The sequence below is a fragment of the Oncorhynchus mykiss genome, chromosome 12 (assembly GCF_013265735.2).
Source record: "Oncorhynchus mykiss isolate Arlee chromosome 12, USDA_OmykA_1.1, whole genome shotgun sequence".
Taxonomy (NCBI): domain Eukaryota; kingdom Metazoa; phylum Chordata; class Actinopteri; order Salmoniformes; family Salmonidae; genus Oncorhynchus; species Oncorhynchus mykiss.
The window spans coordinates 67,164,031-67,186,235 of record NC_048576.1 but is presented as its reverse complement, the minus strand read 5'-3'; the positions used below and the strand labels follow the sequence as shown (position 1 = coordinate 67,186,235).

The window sequence follows — 22,205 nt, the reverse complement described above, 5'->3', positions numbered from 1 at the left end:
ATGTGACTTTTTTTAATGCTAAATTAATCAATCAATCCTGGAATTCTAGAGAATAGAACCAAGTACAAGACATTGTAAGTAAAGTAATTACTCTACTCATTGACATGCTGGACCAATAACTAAACATTGAAAATAAAGATAATCAAACATCTCTGAGTAATATGTGTATAATAGAGAAAAGAAAGAAAAATAAAATGTTGAAAGACTTCATCTCCCATGGTGCCATACAATAACACGCTGCGTAGCCACGCTCGGCCGGAGTTGGCGGGTACGAAGGAGGCACTGGATGGCTTTTGTCTGTAGCTTTACGCTTAAACGAGAAGAGTATTTTTAAAATAGAGTTTACAAGCTGATATTTATATAAGATAAGCACTAAAATTGTTTAGATAAATCATTGGTATCCATTTTATAAAATTAACAAAATTTCCGACCATTCATTCATTCGAGTCAATTCTCTATAAAGGTAAGTGGCTAGTTACTTCACCATTGCCTTCTGCGCTTTAGCGGTTTTCTCCCCCACCCCCCCAGCGTTAACCTTCTATTATGCACAATGCGTGATAAGCACATTTCAATAGGCCAATATATTGACCCTGCAATGTGCATCTTGCTACATTGTTGCATGCGGATTCTGCGTTTGAGTATTCACTTATATTGATTTCGCGCGAGGTCGTGTAGATTGCTCGTGCTATGATTCAGGTCAACATGGACGACTAACGTTAGTCATTCCGTCTCCAGAGCTCTGGGGGGAAAAACCCTAGCACCACCATGTGAAACGGCTGCGGGAACGGGTTGGTTAATACATTGCAATTGTGCGTAGCCTTTTACAGTTACGGTGTTTGACCATGTTGGTATTTTGTTGCATTGCGTGATTGCCCGTTATTATTGATGTAGGAAAACGATTAAGTTGCTACGTTTCATTGCCTTCTTTCAAGCAGGAATATGTCTCGTCGAATTGGCTAATCATAAAAGAGAGGAAACGTGCGGTAGCAAAGAAATGACTGCTTATGATACAAATATATTTGCATCGATTTACAAGTGGCTACATTTGCATCATTGGCATTGTCTGTTAACGTTAAAGCCACCAGCGAACTGCAGCGTGCACCTAAACTCAATTCTACCCAAATAGGGCAATGGAATCAGAAATCATCACCTTCTTGAAATTACTTACATTTTCAAATAAGCTGTTGAATTGCACATCAACGCTGCCACTCACATGCGTTGTTTAGCCTACAAAATACACTGAAAAACGATGTCCTATTTAATTGTTTCTAATACATTTGCGTTGTCAGTGTTTGTATGATAGTGATGTTTTACCCCAGCTTACCCCAATGTTCAGTTAAGAGGGGGTGGGGGTAAGCGTTTTCTTGGTGTTGTGTATTCTAAAGGATAAGAACCAGGATGTGTGTGCCACCCCCCTTTCTTCCTCCAGACCTTCTTGTTCTCACCATGTTGTTTTCTGCCAGTGGTTTGTAGTGATTGTGTGCTTTAGTTGATTTAAACTGTATGTGGCATTACTGTGCGTTGTCTAGATTTGAAGCTTGACCCCTTCACCTGCTGAGTCTCATGTCATGTTATGTGTTTGACTGCATGATTGCTGGTCTGATTGAAATGATTGTGCTTCTGACATTTTAAACTTTCCTACGATATTGGTAGGTGTGCATTAGTCTACACCAAGTCAAGGCTAAAGCCCAATGGAATGTTCATGAACTCGTGTAGTCCCTACCCCCTGCCTAGATCATGTATTTGAGACGGGTACCAACCCCTAGGGCTCTCCTCTGGGAATCGCACCAACAGTGTACCATCATTTAGACTGTAGTCATAAATATGTCTGTAAATAGTGATGACAAACCGAGAGTGATTTGTGTGTTTTTTCTGTGTATTTGTTTGTATTAGTTGCAGACTTGAAGTACAATCAATGCATGCCAGCTCTTTTAATAGAAACATATCGCCGCTCCATGCGTTTTAGTACTGACCACATAGTAGGAACTGTAGTCAAAGATTTCAAAAAAATAACTGACCCAAGATAGACCACAGCCTGTTTTCCAATAGGTGCAAATGAATCATAGGCAGGACAAGTTTGGCTGAGCCAAGCACGAGCTAGCGAGATCTTATTGGCGCTTTCTAGCATGTATTTGCATATTTATGTTAGGGAGAGCCCAGCAAAGGATAAAGTTTACATAACTTAGTCCATTCTGTTTGTAACAGATTCTAGTTTTGGTCACAACTGTATTGAGATCAAATGTTTTATAGATGAGAAAATTAGCAGGATGATGGCCAAAATCCATCTCGCTCCATCTTCTCCCACTTGCCGACCACTGGTCTTCCTCTCATCACCATATTTGGTGGTGAGTGGAAATGCCAGCTGGATGCTTCACATTTATACATCCGATGAAACATCTGTCTCATTGTTCTGTCTCATTGTTCTATCTGTGCTGTAGTGGTATGCATGCATTACACGTTAGTAGTCGATTGACTGAGAGACGATACCATGTGTTCTTCCTACCAATGCCATTTTCTACTTCCATCTGTGATTTCCCCCTTATGCCTCTGATCCATAACCCCCCCCCTTCTCGCCCTGTTTAGCTCTGTTGACAAGGAACCCACTGGTTCCACTGCCTCCTCCCAGCCTGAAAATGAGTGAGCCTACTTCTACCGCTACAGAAGCCCCTAGCGATGTGATCCCTAGTGTAACTACTGGTGTTACCACTGAAGGTGTAGATCAACTTTCTACTGATGCAAACGGTAATCCATTGTTTCTGTTTTATGAATGCCATAGGGTTGGGTGGTGGACTGGCCAGCTTTGGCAGAATTTAAACGCACACAAGTGAAAATTCACCTTTTGGGGGGGGGGGGGGGGGGGGGGGGGGGGGGTAAAAGACAATGAACATAGCTTACCCATGATGTTGCACAAGGATCTAAGTTGATCGCCTTAGTCAATGTATGATATATTTTGGCTTGAAGTGGGAAATCTGAAGTGGTATCTACTTTCCGTGTCATTGCCATGTGTTTTCCCCTATGAGATGATGTGCTAATACTTTTCAGTCTACATTTTTTTTTCAGGGCTGGGTTTTATTTGAATGTTACAATCAACTAGCTTGGCATTTGTTTAATAATAAGAAAAACCTGCAAAGTTAGGTGGTGTTTTTGCATCTCCACATTTTTACCAGCAAATTATCATAATCTATTGGAGAATTTGTAATTTTGACTTAATTTTTTTAGCTAGTCTGTAAAAAAAAAAAATAACATTTTGGGACCCTGATTCCCCCGTCGCCCCAAGTTTAATGGTTTTGACCACTAAAGTTTTGGGTGAATTCGTTTTGCAAGGCACGGTGTGCAGGGTTTGCTCTTTTTCGACCATTCCATTGGTCTTAAGAAGAATTCTCTGTCCACCTGCGGCAAGACTCATTTTCCCATTGCTTCACAACACGCTCCACTGCTTTGATTGGTGCAGCTAGAAACCACAATATCCTATAATGAAAATTTCAAGGAACTTGTTATATATTTTGTTGTGTTGTTACATTTGTATTGGTGTTCGTGTCCGATGCGCTTAGGGTGTGGTTGCATTTCATTTGCGTCTTGCATCATGAGCAAAGTCATTCAAATCAAATGTATTTATATAGCCCTTCGTACATCAGCTGATATCTCAAAGTGCTGTACAGAAACGCAGCCTAAAACCCCAAACAGCAAGCAATGCAGGTGTAGAAGCACGGTGGCTAGGAAAAACTCCCTAGAAAGGCCAAAACCTAGGAAGAAACCTAGAGAGGAACCAGGCTATGTGGGGTGGCCAGTCCTCTTCTGGCTGTGCCGGGTGGAGATTATAACAGAACATGGCCAAGATGTTCAAATGTTCATAAATGACCAGCATGGTCAAATAATAAGGCAGAACAGTTGAAACTAGAGCAGCAGCACGGTCAGGTGGACTGGGGACAGCAAGGAGTCATCATGTCAGGTAGTCCTGGGGCATGGTCCTAGGGCTCAGGTCCTCCGAGAGAGAGAGAGAGAGAAAGAGAGAATTAGAGAACGCACACTTAGATTCACACAGGACACCGAATAGGACAGGATAAGTACTCCAGATATAACAAACTGACCCTAGCCCCCCGACACATAAACTACTGCAGCATAAATACTGGAGGCTGAGACAGGAGGGGTCAGGAGACACTGTGGCCCCATCCGAGGACACCCCCGGACAGGGCCAAACAGGAAGGATATAACCCCACCCACTTTGCCAAAGCACAGCCCCCACACCACTAGAGGGATATCTTCAACCACCAACTTACCATCCTGAGACAAGGCTGAGTATAGTCCACAAAGACCTCTGCCACGGCACAACCCAGGGGGGGGGCGCCAGCCCAGACAGGATGACCACATCAGTGAATCAACCCACTCAGGTGACGCACCCTCTCCAGGGACGGCATGAGAGAGCCCCAGTAAGCCAGTGACTCAGCCCCTGTAATAGGGTTAGAGGCAGTGAATCCCAGTGGAAAGAGGGGAACCGGCCAGGCAGAGACAGCAAGGGCGGTTCGTTGCTCCAGAGCCTTTCCGTTCATCTTCCCACTCCTGGGCCAGACTACACTCAATCATATGACCCACTGAAGAGATGAGTCTTCAGTAAAGACTTAAAGGTTGAGACCGAGTTTGCGTCTCTGACATGGGTAGGCAGACCGTTCCATAAAAATGGAGCTCTATAGGAGAAAGCCCTGCCTCCAGCTGTTTGCTTAGAAATTCTAGGGACAATTAGGAGGCCTGCGTCTTGTGACCGTAGCGTACATGTAGGTATGTACGGCAGGACCAAATCAGAGAGATAGGTAGGAGCAAGCCCATGTAATGCTTTGTAGGTTAGCAGTAAAACCTTGAAATCAGCCCTTGCTTTGACAGGAAGCCGGTGTAGAGAGGCTAGCACTGGAGTAATATGATGATTTTTTTTGGTTCTAGTCAGGATTCTAGCAGCCGTATTTAGCACTAACTGAAGTTTATTTAGTGCTTTATCCGGGTAGCCGGAAAGTAGAGCATTGCAGTAGTCTAACCTAGAAGTGACAAAAGCATGGATTAATTTTTCTGCATCATTTTTGGACAGAAATGTTCTGATTTTTGCAATGTTACGAAGATGGAAAAAAGCTGTCCTTGAAATGGTCTTGATATGTTCTTCAAAAGAGAGATCAGGGTCCAGAGTAACGCCGAGGTCCTTCACAGTTTTATTTGAGACGACTGTACAACCATTAAGATTAATTGTCAGATTCAACAGAAGATCTCTTTGTTTCTTGGGACCTAGAACAAGCATCTCTGTTTTGTCGGAGTTTAAAAGTAGAAAGTTTGCAGCCATCCACTTCCTTATGTCTGAAACACATGCTTCTAGCAAGGGCAATTTTGGGGCTTCACCATGTTTCATTGAAATGTACAGCTGTGTGTCATCCGCATAGCAGTGAAAGTTAACATTATGTTTTCGAATAACATCCCCAAGAGGTAAAATATATAGTGAAAACAATAGTGGTCCTAAAACGGAACCTTGAGGAACACCGAAATTTACAGTTTATTTGTCAGAGGACAAACCATTCACAGAGACAAACTGATATCTTTCCGACAGATAAGATCTAAACCAGGCCAGAACTTGTCCGTGTAGAGCAATTTGGGTTTCCAATCTCTCCAAAAGAATGTGGTGATCGATGGTATCAAAAGCAGCACTAAGGTCTAGGAGCACGAGGACAGATGCAGAGCCTCGGTCCGATGCCATTAAAATGTCATTTACCACCTTCACAAGTGCCGTCTCAGTGCTATGATGGGGTCTAAAACCAGACTGAAGCATTTCGTATACATTGTTTGTCTTCAGGAAGGCAGTGAGTTGCTGCGCTACAGCCTTTTCTAAAATGTTTAAGAGGAATGGAAGATTCGATATAGGGCGATAGTTTTTTATATTTTCTGGGTCAAGGTTTGGCTTTTTCAAGAGAGGTTTTATTACTGCCACTTTTAGTGAGTTTGGTACACATCTGGTGGATAGAGAGCCGTTTATTATGTTCAACATAGGAGGGCCAAGCACAGGAAGCAGCTCTTTCAGTATTTTAGTTGGAATAGGGTCCAGTATGCAGCTTGAAGGTTTAGAGGCCATGATTATTTTCATCATTGTGTCAAGAGATATAGTACTAAAACACTTGAGCATCTCTCTTGATCCTAGGTCCTGGCAGAGTTGTGCAGACTCAGGACAACTGAGCTTTGAAGGAATACGCAGATTTAAAGAGGAGTCCGTAATTTGCTTTCTAATAATCATAATCTTTTCCTCAAAGAAGTTAATGAATTTATCACTGCTAAAGTGAAAGTCATCCTCTCTTGGGGAATGCTGCTTTTTAGTTAGCTTTGCGACAGTATCAAAAAAGAATTTCGGATTATTCTTATTTTCCTCAATTAAGTTAGAAAAATAGGATGATCGAGCAGCAGTAAGGGCTTTTCGGTACTGCACAGTACTGTCTTTCCAAGCTAGTCGGAAGACTTTGAGTTTGGTGTTTTCTGGAAGCTTGCTTCAGAGCTCGGGTATTTTCTGTGTACCAGGGAGCTAGTTTCTTATAAGAAATGTTTTTAATTTTTAGGGGTGCAACTGCATCTAGGGTATTGCGCAAGGTTAAATTGAGTTCCTCGGTTAGGTGGTTAACTGATTTTTGTCCTCTGGCGTCCTTGGGTAGACAGAGGGAATCTGGAAGGACATCAAGGAATCTTTGTGTTGTCTGTGAATTTATAGCACGACTTTTGATGTTCCTTGGTTGGGGTCTGAGCAGATTATTTGTTGCAATTGCAAACGTAATAAAATGGTGGTCCGATAGTCCAGGATTATGAGGAAAAACATTAAGATCCACAACATTTATTCCATGGGACAAAACTAGGTCCAGCGTGTGACAGTGAGTGGGTCCAGAGACATGTTGGACAAAACCCACTGAGTCGATGATGGCTCCGAAAGCCTTTTGGAGTGGGTCAGTGGACTTTTCCATGTGAATATTAAAGTCACCAAAAATTTGAATATTATATGCTATGACTACAAGGTCCGATAGGAATTCAGGGAACTCGGTGAGGAACGCTGTATATGGCCCAGGAGGCCTGTAAACAGTAGCTATAAAAAGTGATTGAGTAGGCTGCATAGATTTCATGACTAGAAGCTCAAAAGACGAAAACGTCATTTTTTTTTTTGTAAATTGAAATTTGCTATCGTAAATGTTAGCAACACCTCCGCCTTTGCGGGATGCACGGGGGATATGGTCTCTAGTGTAGCCAGGAGTTGAAGCCTCATTTAACACAGTAAATTGCTGATTTTGCTTGGCTGTAACGCAGCCAATGCGTGTTTGCAGCACAACCAACCAAATATTGCACTCTCCGTGTCCATTACAATGTAGAAAAACATGTCTCTAAACCTTTCATAGTTGTCCATATTAAAGGAGCTTCAACTTAAATCTTTCTATGGTGGATCAGCAGTCACAATTTTATGGAAAATCCCAGAACTTTGGAGTAAACAATAGATAACTTCGCCACAGATAGTGGTTTCTTTCTGTAAATGCTTAGGACAAATCCAGAACCAGCCCTAGCCACTTGGCTAATCTTTTGAATACGGTGTAGTTAAAAAGACCTAGCAACAACCGATAACATTAGCTAGCTAGATAAGGCTATCATGCTAGCTAGCTACACTGACAGCAGTCAGTGCCATATTTCTTGATGTTTCTCCACTCCATGTGGAAAGCACCTCTGGAAGATCTCAATTGCATAATGCTCGCGTCCTCTCCTCGTCTCCTTCGCAAAACCCATTGGAGGATAATGTCAGAGGGGAGAGACCACTGGCTTTCTCATCCAATGGGTTTTGAGAAGGAGAGAGGATGCAAAGATTATGCAATTGAGATCTTTCCCTCTGCATTCCTACTCACCTCCAATTCTTGAATATGTAATGTAGCCTGCGTCATTCTTCAGAAGTTGAACCTAAACAAGCGCTTCTGCTCTAGAACAGCTATTACCTCAATATTTTTGCGTGGGGCATCCAGAGGATTCTCTCTGACTTGGCTGCCCACCTTGACAAGATTAGGGGGATATGTGCTAGGCTTGGGCGCTATCCAGATTGTCATACCTTTATACCGACCTTGTGCCATACTGGGATATTTGGTATACCGGCACTGAACACAAGGGCCGCTGTTTTCAAACCCCACTGATACTCTGTAATCTGAAGGTTAGCAATACTAACAAGTACATGTAAAATTCCATAGAGAATGCTAACTAAATGTTAACAAGTGCATTGAAAACATTTTGTACAGTTTCTGATCTAAACTATACAAGTAACTCAAATGATACACAGTTTGCTGCACACAAATAACAAATATTAGCCAGCAAGTTTCTTGATCCAGGAGGGGATTCTCTGCTGTTAACAAGTAAATGCTTGATTTTGGAAGAATCTAACCACTTAGCTAGATAGCTAACAAGCTACAAACCAACGCTACTTTTCACGTCTTGCGCAACTCTCAACAGTGTTACCCAGCCTTATATGTACTGCATTGTGTCCACCCTCCACACACATTTGTCAACTATGCACGCATCTGTTACTGTTTGCTTTGATCATCATCCTTTACACAATCCCGTTTGTCCTCAGATTTCAGATATCCATGAATCATATAAACTCAGCAAAAAAAAAAACATCCCCACTGTCAACTGCATTTATTTTCAGCAAACTTAACGTGTAAATATTTGTATGAACATAACAAGATTCAACAACTGAGACATAAGTTTCAGTTCCACAGACATGTGACTAACAAATGGAATAATATGTCCCTGAACAAAGGGGGGGTCAAAATCAAAAGTAACAGTCAGTATCTGGTGTGGCCACCAGCTGCATTAAGTACTGCAGTGCATCTCCTCCTCATGGACTGCACCAGATTTGCCAGTTCTCGCTGTGAGATGTTAACCCACCTGCAAGTTCCCGGACGATTCTGGGGGAATGGCCCTAGCTCTCACTCTCTGATCCAACAGGTCCCAGACATGTTCAATTAGATTGAGATCTGGGCTCTTCGCTGGCCATGGCAGAACACTGACATTCCTGTCTTGCAGGAAATCACGCACGGAACGAGAAGTATGGCTGGTGGCATTGTCATGCTGGAGGGTCATGTCAGGATGAGCCTGCAGGAAGGGTACCACATGAGGGAGGAGGATGTCTTCCCTGTAACACACAGCGTTACGATTGCCTGCAATGACGACAAGCTCAGTCTGATCCTGTGACACAACGCCCCAGAACATAACAGACCCTCCACATCGATCCCACTCCAGAGTACAGGCCTCGGTGTAACGCTCATTCCTTCGACGATAAATGCAAATCCGACAATCAACCCTGGTGAGACAAGACCGCGGCATGTCAACGAAGAGCACTTTTTGCCAGCCCTGTCTGGTCCAGCGACGGTGGGTTTGTGCTCATGGGCGATGTTGTTGCCGGTGATGTCTGGTGAGGACCTGCCTTACAACAGGCAGGTCCAGCCTCTCTCAGCCTATTGCAGAAAGTCTGAGCACTGATGGAGGGATTGTGCATTCCTGGTGTAACTCGGGCAGTTGTTGTTGCCATCCTGTACCTGTCCTGCAGGTGTGATGTTCGGATGTACCGATCCTGTGCAGGTGTCGTTACACGTGGTCTGCCACTGCGAGAACGATCAGCTTTCCATCCTGTCTCCCTGTAGCGCTGTCTTATGCGTCCCACAGTACAGACATTGCAATTTATTGCCCTGGCCACATCTGCAGTCCTCATGCCTCCTTGCAGCATGCCTAATGCACGTTCACACGGATGAGCAGGGACCCTGAGCATCTTTATGTTGGTGTTTTTCGGAGTCAGTAGAAATGCCTTTAGTGTCCCAAGTTTTCATAACTGTGACCTTATTTGCCTACCGTCTGTAAGCTGTTAGTGTCTTAACCACCGTTCCACTGGTGCATGTTCATTAATTGTTTGTGGTTCATTAAACAAGCATGGGAAACAGTGTTTAAACCCTTTACAATGAAGATCTGTGAAGTTATTTGGATTTTTACAAATTGTCTTTGAAAGACAGGGTCCTGAACAAGGGACATTGTGCCCTTTACCTTTTCAACGGTGCAGTTCGACTGATTTATGATTTTTCAACGCCAATACCGATACCAATTATTGGGGGACCGAAAAAAGCCGATACTGATTAATCGGCCGATATGTTTTAAATTATTTTGCATTATTTAAAAAAATATATATTTTATTTGTAATAATGAAAATTACAACAATACAAAATGAACACTTATTTTAACTTAATATAATAAATCAATAAAATCAATATAGCCTCCAATAAATAATGAAACATGTTCAATTTGGTTTAAATAACACAAAAACAAAGTGTTGGAGAAGAAAGTAAAAGTGCAATATGTGCCATGTAAAAAAGCTAACATTTAAGTTCCTTGCTCAGAACATGAGAACAAAGAAAGCTGGTGGTTCCTTTTAACATGAGTCTTCAATATTCCCAGGTAAGAAGTTTTAGGTTGTAGTTATTATAGGAATTTTAGGACAATTTCTCTCTACGATTTGTATTTCATATACCTTTGACTATTGGATGTTCTTATAGGCACTTTAGTATTGTCAGTGTAACAGTATAGCTTCTGTCCCTCTCCTCGCCCCTACTTGGCTCGAACCAGGAACACATCGAAAACAGCCACCCTCGAAGCAGCGTTACCCATTGCTCCACAAATACTGAGGCGGAACAACCACTCCAAGTCTCAGAGCGAGTGACGTTTGAACCGCTATTAGCGCGCACCCCGCTAACTAGCTAGCCATTTCACATTGGTTACACCAGCCTAATCTCGGGAGTTGATAGGCTTGAAGTCATAAACAGTGCAATGCTTTAAGCACAGTGACTAGCTGCTGGCAAAACGCACGAAATTGCAGTTTGAATGAATGCTTACAAGCCTGCTGGTGCCTACCATCGCTCAGTCAGACTGCTCTATCAAATCATAGACTTAATTATAACATAATAACACACAGAAATACGAGCCTTAGGTCATTAATATGGTCGAACCGGGAAACTATCATCTCGAAAACAAGACGTTTATTCTTTCAGTTAAATACGGAACAGTTCCGTATTTAACTATCTAACGGGTGGCATCCATAAGTCTAAATATTCCTGCACAACCTTCAATGTTATGTAATAATTAAGTAAAATTCTGGCAAATTAGGCAGCCCAAACTGTTGCATATACACTGACTCTGCGTGCAATGAACGCAAGAAAAGTGACACAATTTCACCTGGTTAATATTGCCTGCTAACCTGGATTTCTTTTAGCTACATATGCAGGTTTAAAAATATATACTTCTGTGTATTGGTTTTAAGAAAGGCACTGATGTTTATGGCTAGGTACGATTGTGCTTTTTTTGCAAATGCGCATTTTGTTAAATCATCCCGCGTTTGGCGAAGTTGGCTGTCTTTGTTAGGAAGAAATAGTCTTCAGAGTTCACAACGAGCTAGGTTAGCAGGCAATATTAACTAAATATCCAGGTTTAAAAATATATACTTGTGTATGATTGATTTTAAGAAAGGCATTGATGTTTATGGTTAGGTACACATTGGAGCAAGACGGTCTTTTTTTGCGAATACGCACCGCATCGATTATATGCAACGCAGGACACGCTAGATAAACTAGTAATATCATCAACCATGTGTAGTTAACTAGTGATTATGATTTATTGTTTTTTATAAGATAAGTTTAATGCTAGCTAGCAACTTACCTTGGCATCTTACTGCATTCGCGTCTCCTCGTGGAGTGCAATGTAATCAGGTGGTTAGAGTGTTGGACTAGTTAACTGTAAGGTTGCAAGATTGAATCCCCGAGCTGACAAGGTAAAAATCTGTCATTCTGCCCCTGAACAAGGCAGTTAACCCACCGTTACTAGGCCGTCATTGAAATTAAGAATGCGTTCTTAATTGACTTGCCTAGTTAAATAAAGGTGTAAAAAAAAACGGTGTCCAAAAATACCGATTTCCGATTATGAAAACTTGAAATCGGCCCTAATTAATCGCCCCTTTCCGATTAATCGGTCGAACTCTAGTGCAGTCCAGCTCTTTAACATTATGGTCCAAGCTAGAGGTGGATTTATAGTTTCAGAAACCTTGGTTATTCTTTTTTTGGGATAGTCTGTAGTCTATCTGTAGATGCTCTATCAGTAACATTTAAACAAATGATCTGCTAAGCCTAACCTTTATCCTAAACTCTAAACGTAAACTTTACCCTAACCCTTATTTTAAACCTTAGCATGCAGTTACTTATCAACAGATGAACAGTTTGTTGATAGACCATCTGTAGATGCTCCACAGATTCTATCCAAATAAACTGATCAAAACCTTTCATTAGCTTTGACGCCTCTTATCCTTTGCCCAACCTGTATATCTATCTATATGTCCTTGAAATGTTCAATCCTTGGGTCAAGTCCCCATACCGGACACCTTAAAACTACCCCAGGAGAATACCAAACTAATTTAACTCCCTCTAAAAACAAATCCACGAGGGTCAGTTGGAGGATCTCTTTTGAATACAGAAACTCATTGCCATGGTTTGGTTATATTGACAGTTGTGGATCAGTCAGATGTTAGTGATTCAGATCCAGAGATCTTGAGGCACACTGAAGCCTACGTCAGAGAGCCCGTCTCTGCATAGTCCTCTACAATTCCATGAGCTGTAATGAAGAAAGGGTTGGCAAACAGGGTTGATAATTAAAAGGTACGAAGGTTGCAGGGACGAAAACTAGTCACCTTTCGGCTGTAAGCCAACGAATGATGTGCGTTTGGAGCAATACCGGCTGCATCAAAGGCTCAGCCAATGGTTTACATAACATCAGAATGCAGCGCAGCAAGCGACTGCAGAGACAACCAATTTGCGAGATTCAACATCAGTGCGTGATCTGGAAAGACAGCATAGAGTAGAAAGGCAGTTATAGCAGCTCGTCCCCTGAACGATAACGAAGAGGTAACGCTAGGTGAGCTGCCTGACCACGGAGACGGGGGTGAGGAGGTGATGATGCGTGAGCTGTATCCGAAAACCAACTGGCATTTGGAAAGTTTGAGGTGAGGTCGAAAGTGGGGTGGAACAAGTATTATTAGCATTGTTAAGTATCTTGCTAGCTGGATCAAATTCTCCGTTAGCTAGCCAGATAAATGTTGAGCAACATTAGCCAACTTAACTGATCAAATAATTGAGTTTGTGTGAAAATGAGCTGGCTAATAAAGTCAGCAACATCAGATGAGCTAACATTAGTAACCTAACCAATTCGCTATAGTATTAACTGGTTTACGACTCCTTGCCGTTCCTCACGTTGTGTTAACGTTGCTTACTGGACCCTGGTAATCTGTGTGAAATGTTAACGAACTAACCACTATCTGTTAACGCATGTTTTCCCTCTACAGTATGTGGTTAATTTTCAGAATGAGAGAATTAGGTGAGAATGAGGCATTGCTCGTTAAACAAGTGGATTCAGGGATCAAGTGTAGCTGGGCATGGCTTAAGCTGGATGCCACTATAGAGGTGAAAGGAACACCACACACTCCCTCTTTCTCACTTTCTGGCACTTTGTAGAACACATGTCCACATGCAGAAGGTGTATGATGTGCAATGTAGTCCAAATATATTGCTTTTGTTGTGTTGAACTTGCCAGTAATGTGTGTGTGTGAGTGAGGGGGGATTATATATATTTTTTAACTCAATGAATGTAATTTTTGCACACGTAGCCTTGTGCACTTGATCATCTACTATAGTGGCCAATATAATAGAGCAAAAATAGAATGCCTGTTTGTTTCATTCTATTTCTACTTTAAGATGTTTTTTCCCCAACTGCAATATAGGTGTGTGGTCACAAGTGTTCTATTTATAAAGGCTGTCATGGCTAACTGCAATATTACTGTATTGTTTTTTTTCTCAAGTCTTGCGTGTCATTTGTGGTAAAGTCTAGGCAACAAATAACATTGGATTGCTTTCTTTACATGTTTTAGCTGTGAGTTAGGTTCACATTAACCACTTTATTTTACACAGAGACTGATCATGTAGATCATATTCTTTGTTGTTTAATTAGTTAACTTGCCTTTCTCCTAGCAGGGATTTTTTTTTAAGTCACCTTTTTGGGCCCTCACCAGTTTGCATCCATGAGGTTGCCATGCTGGAACTGCTGCTTAATTGCAGAAAAGACATCATTTGTAGTTTGATTGGCAAAGCAAGTCCAACAAATGTCTTTGGGACGATTCCCACCTGTGTAACATGACTCAACCTGACCATAGTGAAGTGTGACCATAATCATTCAGACTTATATCCGTGAACAAAGTCTATGAAGTCTAACCAAACTGTTCTGCACTCCTCCCCTTCACCAGAGCCCCCCAAGGAAGAGGTCAAGTTGGCGGCAACAGCAGGCAAGAAGCAGACCAAGAAGAAGGTGGAGGAGGTGGTAGAGGAAGAGGAGGAGGAATATGTGGTGGAGAAGGTGCTGGACCGACGGGTGGTAAAGGGACGCGTTGAGTTTCTGCTCAAATGGAAAGGCTTCTCAGAGTGAGTGAAGAATGTAATGCTTGTAATGCTAGTCACATATACATTACGTTGGCATACATTACATACAATCCTGTGTACATTTATTGGTTTATAATTTTTCATCTCTTTATTGGTACCCATGGGGTAGTGTAGCTGCAGGTCTTGTCACCATGCAACAGGATTTGTCATACCCCCTGGGCCCTCTGGATCTGCAACAGGCCGGGCATATTGGTTTCCATTTTCCTCACAGAGCATGTTGTGCAAGGTCAACAATGGTTTCCACGGTCTCTGTCTTAAGACGAGTGGTCGTGTGGAACACTTGCCAGCGGTTGGCAATGTACAGTGCATTCGGAACATATTCAGACCCCTTCACTTTTTCCATATTTTGTTACTTGATGAAGCAAAATCGTGCTTTTAGAAATGAATACAAAATAAAAAAAACTGATATCACATTTACTTAAGTATTCAGGCCCTTTACTTAGTACTTTGTTGAAGGACCTTTGGCTGTGATTGCAGCCTTGATTCTTCTTGGGTATGCTACAAGCTAGGCAGACTTGTATTTGGGGAGTGTTTCCCATTCCTCTCTGCAGATCCTCTCGAGCTCTGTCAGGTTGGATGGTAAGCGTTGCTTCACAGCTATTTGCAAGTCTCTCCAGAGATGTTCGATTGAGTTCAAGTCCAAGCTCCTGCTTGGCCACTCAAGGACATTCAGAGACTTGTCCCGAAGCCACTCCTGTGTTGTTTTCGCTGTGTGCTTAGGGTTGTTGTCCTGTTGGAAGGAGAACCTTAACTTCACTGAGGTCCTGATCACCCTGTAGTAGGTTTATCAAGAATTTCTGTACTTCGCTCCGTTCATCTTTGCCTCAATCCTGACTAGTCTCCCAGTCCCTGCCGCTGAAAAACATCCCCACAGCATGATGCTGCCACCACCATGCTTCACTGTAGGGATAGTGCCACGTTTCCTCCAGCTGTGACGCTTGGCATTCAGGCCAAAACGTTAAATCTTGGTTTCATCAGACCAGAGAATCTTGTTTCTCATGGTCTGAGTCTTGTTGCCTTTTGGCAAACTCCAAGCTGGCTGTCATGCCTTTTACTGCAGAGTGGCTTCCATCTGGCCACTCTACCTTAAAGGTCTGATTGGTGGAGTGCTGCAGAGATGGTTGTCCTTCTGGAAAATTCTCCCATCTCTACAGAGTAACTCTAGAGCTCTGTCAGAGTGACCATTGGGTTCTTGGTCACCTCCCTGACCAAGGCACTTCTCCCCCGATGGCTCAATTTGGCTAGGCGGCCAGCTCTAGGAAGAGTCTTTGCAAGTCTCTGGAATGATTTTAGAGACTGTTGCATGTCCAATACAAAATTGGAAGGACAGGCTCTTGTAGGTCTCACCTGCACAAAGACACTGATTACCAAATAAGGGTTACAAACCAAGACAACAAGTCAACCCAGCTAGCTGCAAACTTAACTAGCTAACAGATACACTTGTGTTTTATTTAGCATTTAAGAGCTCAGAACATTATATGGGCATTGTGAGAAAAAGTCAACCATGAAGCCAGCTGGCTAACGTAGCCAACACCAAACGTTAGAAATATAGCTGCAAGAAACATTTTAAATAATGCTAGCTAACATATTGTTTACATGTTTTGTGTGGCTAGCAAATGAGCATACATAGTCAGCTGGCTAGCTTTTACTTGTCTTCATGGTTGTCTCTTAGGCACCGTGACAATCTAATATCAAACATTTAAACATTAGGACAGCTATCGCTCGCCAGTTGCCAGGAATCGCAGAATTGCTGTCTTTTGAAGTTAGTGTCTTGCTTCCCGATTAGAGGGGCCACCAACTCCACCAGCTGGGAAATATTATGGAACTGGGCTACATCACCCAACTTCAGCTCCTGACAAAAGTTTGCGTAGGCTCCTTTAGGGCCCTCTAAAAATGTGTATATATATTTTTTTTTTTACCTAATTCCGTTAATCTCCCCCCCCCTCCGATTTTCCCAGTTCTTCAATTTTTCGCTCCAAACAAAGCACATTTTTTATATAAAACAACAACAAAATTGGATGTATGTACACAACAATGCTTAAACCATACCAGGAGACCACTTGAGGTCTGGGAAAAATCTAAGACATTTACATTTTTGGGTGTAGATACCCTTTATATTCAAGTGTGCAGCCTGGCACCAGCAAAATACCTATAGCACACAGTATTTCAGATTTGTTAAACAAATCACTACTGGATTCATGCAAATCAATTCTGCCAGGTAGGCACAGACTACTGTTGTAGTTAACATTTAAATGAGAATGTTTTTGGGAAAGTCTTTCCATCTGCCAGAAGACGGTTGTAAATCACATCATCGCTAATGGCTTTGTGGTAGACAAACGCGCGCGCACAGGGGCTTTTCCGCACCGTTGCCTCTTCTAAGTTAACGGAAAATATGAATCCCGTAGGCTATTTGTTCAGGTCTTTATTATAATCTTGGGTAAATAAATGTTCTAATTAATACAATACATTTAGTTGATGTCCTAAGTTCAATACATGTTTGTCGTTGAATTCCATTTTAATGTCTGGATTCTGTCCGGGTTCTCCATATCGTAGATTTTTAATAGGGCCCTACTCTTTGTTCTTGGCACTGTATAAGCCAAAGCCTGCTACCTAATCTCCTTTCCTTTTTGGTTGTTCTCATCGTTCGACAAAAAGTCAATAACCATCTCAAACACTTCCAACTTTTTCTGGTCCATGGTGACACAGTGACTTGCTTGGTTGGTCTTCAGCTGCTGTATATTTGGCATCTGTCTGTTTTACTACTTCGTCTTCCAGTGTTGCGGTGGTAGTCCTGCCACCCTGGGCCCTGCCCCTTTTTTTCATGCACTTTTATAACATCGGACTGACCTCAATTGTTAGTTGGGCCATGGGCTGGGGAGGGGGGGGGGGTTGAAACGGAATCTGATGGTTGTAGCCCAGGTATAAATGGACCTTTTTACACTATTTGTTTACCACAGTGAGGACAATACATGGGAACCGCAGGACAACCTGGATTGCCCTGACCTGATTGCTGAGTACATGCAGAATCATCATAACAAAAAAGAAAGTTACAAGAAAGAGTCTGGTGGCAAGAGGAAAGCTGGTGAGTCCGACACAGAGGCAGGGGGTGAAGAAGGCAGGCCCAAGAAGAGGAAAGATGAGGTGAGAACCTGTACTTCGCTTCAATATTAAAGAACATGCCTGAAACCATAGACCGTGAACGTAGTCCTGTACTGAACCTTCTCCCCCTTCTCTCCGTCGCTCTCCTTATCTATCATTCTTCCAGGCAGAGAAGCCCAGAGGCTTTGCTCGTGGACTTGACCCCGAACGGATCATTGGAGCCACAGACTCCAGTGGAGAGCTGATGTTCCTCATGAAATGGTGAGTTCTGGGCAGCATTGGGATTTTGACACTTTCCGCTATATGTTACTGGGAGAGTGGGACATACAACTGGTTTAAGTGGCTTCACCCTTAAATTCTGTCTCCACAGGAAGAACAGTGATGAGGCGGACCTGGTGCCGGCCAAGGAGGCCAACATTAAATGTCCACAGGTGGTCATATCCTTCTACGAGGAGCGTCTGACATGGCACTCCTACCCCACTGAGGAGGAAGAGAAGAAGGATGATAAGAACTAGCCACAGGTCCAGGATGAAGGGGAAGGGGGTACAGAGGGTGGGGTTTAGCATGGTGGGGAGGGACAGAGAAGCTGATTTGTTTCAAAAGCTTCATTCTACAAACCCGGACTGTTGAAACTAAAACAGAGGTTGACAGATGGGTGGGGATGATGGGAAGACTTGTCAAGAAGGAGGTGGGTTGGGGGGCATGGGTAAATAGAACTCGTAAGTCTCAAGATCACTTTATCAGGCCTCACTTTTGGGTCTTATCAGCTAGGACCATGGGATATGTAGTTTTCAGTCCCTGAGCACTGAATTGCTTTAAAATCACCAGCTCCTCTTACTGTAGCTTCGCCTCAGAAAAGCTTTTGTCGAGATACACTTTTGAGTGAGCGAGGTATCACTACACCAGCTGAGTTTACAAAATGGAAGGGTCAGATTCCAAAACATGATCCAGCAAACGTTCTCCGCTAATTCAATTGAAATAGCCAATCTTCATTTCCAGTTTTCCTGTGTGAAATGTTGAAGTTGATTTCTAGTCAGAACATTATCTTGTACCTACACATCCCTCACCGAACAACTTGCAGTGCGTTTTAGTTTCTCTTTCGACGTTTTGAAGTGTTGGCACCTGCCCTCCCTTGCCATATCATTATCATATAATGTGTAAATAGTTGTGGTTTTATTTGGTTATGAGAGCGATCTAAGAAGGATTCTATTTGAGTGTTTTGGATGTTCAGACTGGAGTTAACCTAGATTCTGGTCTTTAAGTGTTACGCATAGGTGTATAGAGTTGTGAACAATGGTGTGAAGCAGGGTTTCCGTTAGGAAAATGTGGTGCTGGACATTTGACTGGCTGCATTTTAATTTACCAGACATTTGAGACATTTTCCCAACCCATATGAATTGTGTGCGTAACCTGCTTAGGGCGTACAGCCACGGTGCTCCGAATGACAGAGATCACTTTTACGTGATTGTGATTCATCTGATACATGATGGTGATTCATCTAAAAAGAACATGCAAATGGAGGACGCAATGGCGTGCATCCTTACCGAATTCCAATGCGCACTTTGAAGATGTTTAGAACAACTGTCCACGTGTACTTGTCCTCAGCCAACAAGACGAGTAACGAACAGCAAAAATCACCTGCCTATGTCAGTCTACTATCCCCCACAGTGGAACAATAAACCTATTTATTGGTCAGCTTGTCGTTCTGTGCGAGAAAGAAATGGTCTACTCCAAACAGATTCTGGGACAGTTGTGGGACGACAGATCCCAAATTTATCAAACCAGTAGGCCTAGGCTACATAAAACAAAACAGAAGCATTTAAAGCAATGAGGCGGATGCTACCGATCAGAACGTTTAGCTGAAAATGTTGATCAACTATTATTTCTTCACACTTCGCAAATGTTTGTTCCGTAATGCAATTGTGAGCGGTTTCATGGGATGAAAATATCCATTTGATCTCCCCTCTTAATCTAAAGATGCAACAACTAGCATGGGTTGCTAATATGACTAGGATTGTGACTTTCAATACTGGACAATGAAAGAAAGTTGATTTGAAAATGAGAGAAATAGGCTGCTGGTTTCAATGGCATACGGAACTCTAAATTGCCTTCACGTTTCTACGGTCGGATGTTGGCTAGGCTACTTTGAAGCAAGGGAAGACATGCCTCATAATATGAAGTAAAATATTCAGGTTTCAAACAATTAAGTTATTTTTTTTAAAATGCATACTGCCTCCATTTCATTGCTAAGGGGTGTGTGACGCGCTGAAGCCTGCATATTGTTGCCTAGGCACTTAAAATAAGGGCGCTTCTATTGCCAGATAAGAAATTAAATAGTAGCTATTTTTAATGATGGCCATCATCTTATTTCAACACACGATTGCATTTAGTTGTGCAATGATTGGGCTTGTAAAAGCACGTTTGACTCCAGCAGCAAGGAACACGCTGTTTGAGAAGCTGTACCAGCAGCTCCTCTGTTCTGACAGATTTTCCGCTCAAATTAGGCTCTGCATCTGTATGCTGTGTGCATGTGATAAGATGCATAAAGACTAACGAAAATACACAAACGGCAATTTAATTCCACCAAATTATGCAAATGAACCTATAGACTGATAATCTTGACCGGTCATTTGCATCGACTGGTATTTCCATCAATGAATAGGCTAAAAAGCATTATTTTTCAATGGGATTTTTTTTCTTCTCACAGAGGATTGGCCGGCGGCAATTTTATTTATCGGCATTTCACTTTTTTTTAATTGGCCAAAAGCCGGCGAATTACTAGCCAACAGAATCCCTGGTATGGAGCAACTCACTTTGTTGTAGAGCACCAGTATGACCTATGTAAACCTGAGTTGTTTGTAGGCTCGTACCCATGGCTAATAAAACTTGATTGGTGTGATCCACTTTCCTGTCAGATAACATACCGGCAATAAGTAAGAAGCTACAGACGAAGATGCGAAAGACGGGCTTTCACTCAGATTCATCTTTGGTGGAAAGCTTCATTTACTATAACGTCCACATAGTCTGTCCCGCTTTTCTTGTCGAGCTCTTCCCATGTGCAGTACATGCTCACCATTCACAGGCTTCCTTGAGGTGATTGGGGGGCTTTTGGGAGGTTTGGCATTGCCATCAAACTGCACTGTAAATACGTGGATTTGGATTAAGGGGGTGGGAAGGGTTGGGCCCAGTCAATGCCTATGGTTGGCTGTGATTGTGAAGATGGGATGGACAAAAAAAAAAAGAAAGTGTTTTCTTGCAATGCAACCAACATAAGCCAGTAATGCAAGTGTCAAATCCCTCCCAAGAGGTGTACACAGAGGTAAAGGTAGTGTCTATGCCAGGGCTCTCCAACCCTGTACCTAGAGAGCTACAGTCCTTTTATATTTTTGCTCCAACTCTAATCTAGCACACCTGATTGTCATAATTAGCTGGTTGATAAGCTGAATCGGGTCAATTAAAACGGGAACCTATTGGAGAGTACCTCTCCAGGAACAGGGTTGGAATGCCCTGGTCTATGCACATGCCTCGGTTTTACTAAACCCCTGTTTTGAAATAAAGACTGGTCCCTAGGTATAGTCTATATTGTGACTCAAAGTAAACACAACGGTTTTATGGTGACCTGTTTTATAGTGTAAAGTAAATATATTCAAGGTGTTGACAGCCCACGTGAATATAGATAAATCTAGCAACTTATCCATCTCACACAACTGGCAAAAAAGATGATGGGCCCCCTGCCCAAGAAATCGCAAGACCAGATCATGATGGCCTCCAACTCAGCTAATTCTACTTTCAGACTTGACCTTTGAGCTCTGATGTTAATACTCGCCCAGTCTGGACCTGTTATATTAAAATGAGCTGCCAATTAAAGATCTGACACCCTCAGAGGTGGGTGGATTATATTCGAGTTTGGTTTGTGGGGCTTAGCTACCGCTGGCTTAATTGCAGAATTGTTCACTGCTCTACTGCATCTGAATATTCCTCTTCTTTAAAAAAAAAAAAAAAAAATCCTAAATTGTTAAGTCATTGATTTAATCGATTTAATCACAGCTTGTAATAGCTTGAATGAAAGTGTTAACTGATTAATCGTGACTAACATTTTAAATGTTGAGGTACTGAAGACAACCACCTGTACCAGGGGTTTTACAGCCCTGGTATAGAGCCTGTTGCCTTGGATTGATTTTGCATTGGCATTTTACTGCTCATTTTAACATTACAAGTCTAAGAGGGCTGTATATCTTTTCTAATATACTAGACCGGAAGATTTCTATATATATACACAGTATATCCTAGACAAGTGGCTCATATGTAACCTTTTTAGTTATTTTGTCTTTGACTCTTTCTCGTGTCTACTGAAGATACATCTCATTGCATGTTTCTTGCTTTCAATCAATGTCACCATTTAAAGTGGTTACTTTTACTTGTATAAATGTTTTTGGACAATAAATCTTTTTTTGTTAACAATGGCGTTTCATATAATTTGATGAAACAAGTTCACTTGTAATTCTTTAGTACGTATAAGTATTATTAGTAATATCACTCAATCGTCAAGGCAAA

The 22,205-nt window shown here is 42.2% G+C and overlaps 1 protein-coding gene across 3 annotated transcripts; it reads left to right on the top strand.

The window, feature by feature from the left end:
- Positions 1 to 228: 228 nt before the first annotated feature.
- LOC110538085 (chromobox protein homolog 1) lies at positions 229 to 22,112 on the top strand. 3 transcript variants are annotated; one of them, XM_036938126.1, is made up of 6 exons: positions 229 to 463; positions 2,584 to 2,742; positions 14,360 to 14,534; positions 17,510 to 17,693; positions 17,818 to 17,912; positions 18,022 to 22,112. In XM_036938126.1, the coding sequence occupies exons 2-6, from the start codon at positions 2,634 to 2,636 to the stop codon at positions 18,164 to 18,166; spliced, it is 708 nt and encodes a 235-aa protein (XP_036794021.1). In that variant the 5' UTR covers positions 229 to 463; positions 2,584 to 2,633; the 3' UTR covers positions 18,167 to 22,112. The 3 variants fall into 3 exon arrangements, with proteins under 3 accessions (XP_036794021.1, XP_036794022.1, XP_036794023.1); XM_036938127.1 differs by lacking the exon at positions 229 to 463 and adding an exon at positions 475 to 809; XM_036938128.1 differs by lacking the exon at positions 229 to 463 and adding an exon at positions 511 to 788.
- The last annotated feature ends 93 nt before the right edge of the window (positions 22,113 to 22,205 follow it).